The sequence below is a fragment of the Lampetra fluviatilis genome, chromosome 46, assembly GCF_964198595.1.
Source record: "Lampetra fluviatilis chromosome 46, kcLamFluv1.1, whole genome shotgun sequence".
NCBI lineage: Eukaryota > Metazoa > Chordata > Hyperoartia > Petromyzontiformes > Petromyzontidae > Lampetra > Lampetra fluviatilis.
The window spans coordinates 1207833-1215003 of record NC_136320.1 but is presented as its reverse complement, the minus strand read 5'-3'; the positions used below and the strand labels follow the sequence as shown (position 1 = coordinate 1215003).

Genomic DNA, 7171 nt, shown 5'->3' with positions numbered 1-7171 from the left:
GGGGTAGGGGGCGGGGCTAGGCTGTGTGTGGGGGGTAGGGGGCGGGGCTAGGCTGTGTGGGGGGTAGGGGGCGGGGCTAGGCTGTGTGTGGGGGGTAGGGGGCGGGGCTAGGCTGTGTGTGGGGGGTAGGGGGCGGGGCTAGACTGTGTGGGGGGTAGGGGGCGGGGCTAGGCTGTGTGTGGGGGGTAGGGGGCGGGGCTAGACTTGTGTGGGGGGTAGGGGGCGGGGCTAGACTGTTTGGGGGGTAGGGGGCGGGGCTAGACTGTGTGTGGGGGGTAGGGGGCGGGGCTAGACGGGGGCGGGGCTAGACGTGAGTGGGGGGGTAGGGGCGGGGCTAGACTGTGTGGGGGGGTTAGGGGGCGGGGCTAGACGTGAGTGGGGGGGTAGGGGCGGGGCTAGACTGTGTGGGGGGGGTTAGGGGGCGGGGCTAGACTGTGTGTGGGGGTAGGGGGCGTATTTAGACGTGAGTGGGGGGTAGGGGGCGGGGCTAGACTGTGTGTGGAGGGGGGTAGGGGCGGGGCTAGACTGTGTGTGGTGGGTAGGGGGCGGGGCTAGACGTGGTGGCGCGCGCCTTATAGACGTGGCTTTGCGCGCGCTCTTACCGCCACTCGCTCCTCATCATCATCAGCAGCAGCAGCTAAATCATCATCAGCAGCAGCAGCAGGCGAAGATGTTCTCCGTCCGCCACGTCCTGTCGGGGGCGACTCGCCTCAGCGGCACGGGCCGAGTGCCATGGACTCGGGTGAGTGGTCCACCCCACTGCGCATGCGCGCCCTGCTCTACCCACTGCTGTATGAAGGCCCTTTACGTGACCGCCTGCCGCCGCTGCGTCCGTGCGTTGCGTCGTTTTTGCGTGGAACCATCAAGGGGGGAGCCCCCCCATTGTCTTGAGAGTGAAGGGGAGGAGAGGCTTCCACTTCGTTACCTCTTGAGCGTTTGGCCGTTCGCCAGCGTTTGGTTGAAGCAAAGCGCCTGGCTTGCCTTGCATAATCGATGATGCTGTTTTAATTAATGCACGCTCTGGGAACCCGCGTGGCTGATTGGGATGTGTAAAACACAAAAAACAATGTGAAGTTGAGGCGAATGTTGCTGTTGTGTATTCGTATAGTTTAGTAGAACTGCAGTTTGTCGCTGCCGTGATGGTGAAGTATGACCCCCGCAGCTTGTTGGGGAGACCTCTCATCCAGCAGTGGATTGACAAATGTGCCGCACGTGTACACAGTCCACACGCAACGCAGATCTCGTGCACATCGCTGGTAACCAGTAGCATCTCACAATGTTAGGCAAGGCACACGAGGGGGGGGGGGTGGCTAGCAACACGAACGACCGCCTTTGTCTCCCCATTTGAGGCCGAGTAGACCCAGACGAGGCCCAGCACCCGTTCAGAAAATCGTCACCGGTGTTGGTCGTGAGCGGGAATCGAACTCGGGTCGCCGGGTTCGTAGCGCAGTGCCCCAAACCACAGTGCCACCGCTCCCCGTACACAGCAATATTGTAATGCAAAGACAAAGCTCACCCGTATGGCCTCAACGTAGCTTTTGGGGCAAGCTGCTCTTCGCTAACACCTAATGAATACTGTACCGACACCAATAATCGATTTTCGCCACGAAGTGACGGTGACGTCGCCACGGCGCTTGTGCCAGGCTAGGTGCACCTTGAGGCTGCCCCGTGAAGTGTCGGAAGGCGCCGCTGCTGATGGGAAGGTCACGGGACAGACCCAGCAGGTGCCATGGGTTGACTGACTGAGATGACCGGTAGATGCACTACCAGCTGTACCCCCTACTGTGCCAGGCTAGGTGCAGGATATTTCGGGACAGACCCCCCTACTGTGCCAACTTGCTGTATTTATCGGCCCGGCGCTCCGCTCGTTGTTGTGAATACTGTACACGCACGTTAGCACACCCACGTGTTCACAACACGCGTTGCATAGACACGTGTACTCTCCACTGCGTACACAAACACACGCGCGCGCCCCTTAACACGCGTCGCGAAACGTAAACAACCTTTCATTGTGAAGACGCCAACCTGCCACTCCTGTGCAGAATGGACTTGTCCCCGGCATAGTGCCGTGGGCAGCTGCTGTTGCTAACCACCGCCAACGTTGCTGCTATTTCCGCAGCCTGTTGCTGCTGCTGCTGATGAGAACGATGATGACGAAGTTGTTGGTTCTGCCTGTGCCCAGGACTGCTGATCACACAGCCATATGCCCTCACTGACACTCTCCCCTCGCTCTCCCCTCGCTCTCCCCTCCCTTCTCCCTGCCCACTGCCCGCGCTCCTTTATTCCCTCGATCTCTCTCAGCTCGCCCAGTTCGCATCGCCTCTGGCTTTTATGGGGTGGAGAATGCAGGGTCAGGAGGGGACGGGTGCTGTGTGTGTCAAGGGTGTGTGTGTGTGTCTCAGGGTTGTGTGTGTCAAGGATGTGTGTGTCTCAGGCCTGTGTGTGTGTCTCAGGTCTTTGTGTGTCTCAGGTCTTTGTGTGTCTCAGGGCTGTGTGTGTGTCAGGACTGTGTGTGTGTCTCAGGCCTGTGTGTGTGTCCCAGGCCTGTGTGTGTATATGTCAAGGCTTTGTGTGTGTCTCAGGGCTGTCTGTGTGCAATGGCAGTGTGTGTGTCAGGACTATGTGTGTGTCTCAGGGCTGTGTGTGTGTGTGTCTCAGGGCTGTCCGTGTGTATGTCAGGGCAGTGTGTGTCTCTGGGCTGTGTGTGTGTCTCAGGGTATTGTGTCTCTCTTGACTTTCTGTGTATTAGGGCTGTGTGTCAGGGCTGTGTGTGTGTGCCAGAACATAGTGTGTTGTGTGCCTCAGCTATGGAATTAGGGCAATCTCCGTGTTAGGGCTGTGTGTGTGTTAGAAATGTTGTGTATCATGACTATATGTAGTGTCAGGGTTGTGTCGGTGTCACAGCTGCGTGTGTGTGTGTCTGATAGGATTGTATCTGTATACAGCTGGCGCGCGTGTTCGTGTGCCTCAGCTATGGGTATTCGGGCAATCTTCGTGTGAGGGCCGTACATGTGTGTGACCGTATGTGTGTGTGTCAGGGTTGTGTGAGTGTGAAGGTTGCGTGTGTGTGCGTGTGTGTCATTCGTGTGTAGTGCGGTAGTGTAGGGGTTAGTGCGCTGCACTACAAACCAGGTGCCCCAAGTTCCATTCCCGCTCACGGCCAACACCAGTGACGATTAACAGAACCGGTCCTGGGCCTCCCCTAGGTCGACTGAGCCTCAAATGAGTACCTGGTGCGATGTGTAAACATCGCCACTGGGGAGACAAAGGCGGCCGGGCGTGCTGTTGGCCACCCACCTCCTCGTGTGCCGTGCCAGCCTTCATAGGGGGCTCCTCGCTAACAGTACTTGCCCCAACAGTCTGTTCAGGCTATACGGGGGGGGGGGATCTTTGTCTTTGTCATGCTTTTGGGTTGTGTCAGGGCCATGTATGTCCATGTGTCAGGGTTGTCCATGTGTCAGGGTTGACAGCCCCCCTGATCCCGGACCATGGCCTGGTTTGCCCTGTCAGTGTCACCGTAACCTCTGGCCCAAATACGCCGCTACCACGATGGCTGCTCTCCCCTACTGCTGGCGTTCAGCCAGTGACGGAAATTCCAGCGGATTTGTTTTTTCTTTCTTCGCAGGGCACGGTCCGTCTCTCTCTATCTCGGCCAAAAGACCAGTGGCGCAGGCCCCGCGTCTTGGTAGCGCACCCACCACTTCACAGAAGCAGCAGCAGCAGTAGCTATGATCACTTGTAGCCGCTTGGTCGATCCACTACTGGATGAAGGCCTACCCCCGCCGCTCCCCCACACCCATACAAGTCAATGGGGGTTCTTTGACCGTACTTTACCGCACTGGTCAGCGCGATGTTGGTACAGGTCGGGGTCTGGGGTGGGTGGGTTGGGGGGTGAAGGAGGAGACTCAGGACAGGTTCAGCTATCGTTCACCACTGGCCATAGACGTGTGGTCAACGTGTGATCAACGCGGCATTTGTGATGGACTGGACTCATAAGAGTGCGCAATCACAAATGTTCTTACTTACTTGGTAGCTGAGGAGAGGTTATTGGGTTCGTGGCACGGCGTGCTCAACTCCGTGCCATGGCCACGCTAATCCGCTGTTTACATCACCGTATCGTCTTAACAGCCGTACCGCACAGATTGGATATCCCCCTTGGTCATTGATGCAGCGTGACGTGTTTCTGTGTCGTGGTTGATGTGTGTTGTGCAGTGCGTTCTGTGTTGTGGTGTGTGATGTGGTGTGTGATGTGGTGTGCGCTGTCCGGTGTCCTGTGCCCTGTGCTGTGCCCAATGTTGTCCTGTGTGGTGTACCGCATGGCGTACGGTGCAGTGGATTGAGTGGTTACTGGCACGGCGGTTATTGCACTGGGCTATGAACCCAGTGATCCCGAGTTCATTTCCTGGACACACCTAACATCAGTTGCGAGTGACATTGGAACCAGTCCTGTCCTCTACCTGCCCCCCACCTCGCCCCCCCCCACCCTTCCCCCCACACTTGCCCCCCACCTTCCCCAATCAGCACGAACCAGCGTGGTGAAGTATGGTAAAAAAAAAACTGCCATGTCCGGCATGGTGTGGTCAGACTCTCATCCATTGCTAGCTTGAGAATGCCTGTACGTATTTCTAAACGGTCTATATGTACAGTGCTGTGTGACCTGCTTTTGTGCTGTGCGCTATGCCGTGTGATGCGGTGTGGTGTACGGCGCATTGCACCGTGTATGATTGACTGCCAGCTGGGCCGTCTGTGCCATGCGATTCGCTGCGCTCGGTGCGGCGCGTGCCTGCGGTGTGGCGTGCCGCGCGAGAGCGTGCGCATTGCACCACCACCACCACCACACATCACGTCACACACCACACCACGCCGCCTGTCCTGAACTATCGGGGACAATCTGTGCCCTCTAACCCCATCGCGCCACCACCGCCGCCGCCCCCGTCGCTGACCTCCACCGCGCCTGTTCCTGTCGCCCTTGACCCATCATGCTGTCTGGCCATCGCTGGCCCCTGCCCACCCACCCACCCACTCGAGGGGCGAGTCGGGGCCAGCGAGCTCTGGCCGCATTCAGCCTCCTTACCCCCTGCTGAACTTGGCCGACTGGCTGTGCGTTCCCGCACGCGCGTGCGCGTTGCGCGTGTTTGCCCTACAGTTTAGCCAGTTCTTGCCCTAACCTTGAGAAAACATGCGCTGCTGATACAGTGCTGGCTCAGGTAGAGGGTGTGTGATGATGGGGGTTGTGGTGGTGGTGGTAGTGGCGGCGGTGGCCTGGGGAGGCGGTAAGCTGCCACACGTGACTGTCCGCCGCTACCACACCCCCCACCAGAGCAGCATGTGACCAGTTTTTGTTTTTACTGAAGGGCGAGTTTCGTTTTGTTTCAAGGAGATGTGGGCTTCTTGCTGAATGGGGTCTCGTACTCGCGAGCACTCCCCCCTCCCCTCCCCCACCTAACGTCCGGGGTGGCGGGGGGCACAGCCCCCCTTGCTGAAGGCTCGGGGGGGCCCCGTCCCCACACCCCCTCCCTCCCCCCCACCCACACCCACTAAATTGTTATCGTCAAGTCTAAATATGAATGTTGATACAAACATGAGTGGAATTAAGCCTTTCCTCCTACGCATGGCGTTTGTGAGGGGGTGGGGGGTTAGCACCAGAGCAGAACGCACGATAGACACAAGCAGCTCACGTTGTTAATCATTCCGTTTACAGTTTAAAGCGAGTCTAAGGTTTTGTTTAACAATGACCGTTTCGTGCTCCCACCAACCTCCCCTCCCCTGGAGTGCACGCCGTCCCTTTACGCAAGGTCACAGCGCAGCGTTGCGTCGCTCTCCGTTTGTGCCGTCGAGGTGCGTGCGTCCTAACGCGCCTCGCCCCCTCCCCGAAGAAGCCCCCGGCGCGTGGGGCGAACCGTCGGACTCCGTGGCGAAAACAGGGGTTGGCGGTTGACGCTGTGGCGTGTTGTGTCACCCGCAGGCCTTTTCGGTGACGTCGTCGCGCGACGCCCAGTTCTTCAACACCCCCGAAGAAGCCGTGAAGGACATCCCCGACGGGGCCACCATCCTCGTGGGGGGTGCGCGCCGCCACATCCGCCACGACCACTACCACCATCACTACCACTACCACCATCACCGCCATCACTACCACCACCACTACCACCATCACCGCCACCACTACCACCATCACTACCACTACCACCATCACCGCCATCACTACCACCACCACTACCACCATCACCGCCACCACTATGACCACTTACACCATTACTTCCACCGACGCCACTACTGCCACCACCAACCATCGCCACCACTACCACCATCACCATCATGGCCACCACCACTACCACCGGCACCATTACTACCACAAACACCATCACCGCCATCATCAGCGCCACCATCACCGTGACCGCCAACCATCCCTGCCACTACCACTGCCCCCATCACCACCACCATCACTGCCACCATGACGGCCACCATCACTTTGATACACCAAGCCTGGTACACCTTGACACACCAAATCTGGCATACCTTGACACAATATCCCTGTCACACCCTGGCACACCTTTCCACACCAAGCCTGGAACACCTTGCCACACCAGCACGTGACGAGCAGTGACGCCGCCGCAAATAGCACGCCGTCGACGCACTCGCTAACGATCGCGTGGTGGGGGGGGGTTTAATGAAAATCAGAAACGCGAGCCGGGCTGGATGACTCTGTTTCCGCGTTAAGCGCCGTAGTCCGCTGCGTTGTCGGGTTTCGCTGGCGTCGCACCGGAAAGTTTGCACGGTGCGGATTGAGCGCTGCCCGCGTTGTATACAGTAGGCAGCGAGCCAGCGGCCGTGTTAACAAAACAAAAAACGGCGCAATGCCCCCGCCACCACCGCCGCCACCACCACGATCATTCACTTTGATAACAAGAACACGGGAGCTGAATTTACAACTTCCCTCCTCCCTCTACCGCACCCACCGCCCCTCGCTTCCACAGCCTCCTGCCGCCCCCACTCGTCCCTCCGCACGACACAAACGGAGCTTTCCAGCAGTGGTGCACCGTGGGGGTTGCCACGGCCCCCCTCCCCACCCCCGTGCAAGGGAAGAGATGCGGAGGGGCCCCTCTGTTGAATTTCTGCCAACCTTTCGTAGTCCCAACGCCTGCACCACCGCACCCCACTTCTGCCCGTGGGC

The 7171-nt window shown here is 58.9% G+C and overlaps 1 protein-coding gene across 1 annotated transcript in view; it reads left to right on the top strand.

Moving 5' to 3' along the window:
- The first annotated feature begins 567 nt into the window (after positions 1-567).
- LOC144947635 (succinyl-CoA:3-ketoacid coenzyme A transferase 1, mitochondrial-like) overlaps positions 568-7171 on the top strand; it is a 29277-nt gene continuing 22673 nt past the window's right edge. Inside the window, exons 1-2 of the mRNA XM_078876852.1 lie at positions 568-742; positions 5966-6062. Of these exons, the coding sequence (XP_078732978.1) occupies positions 671-742; positions 5966-6062 (169 nt within the window). The 5' untranslated portion in view covers positions 568-670. The remainder of the gene's footprint in view (positions 743-5965; positions 6063-7171) is intronic.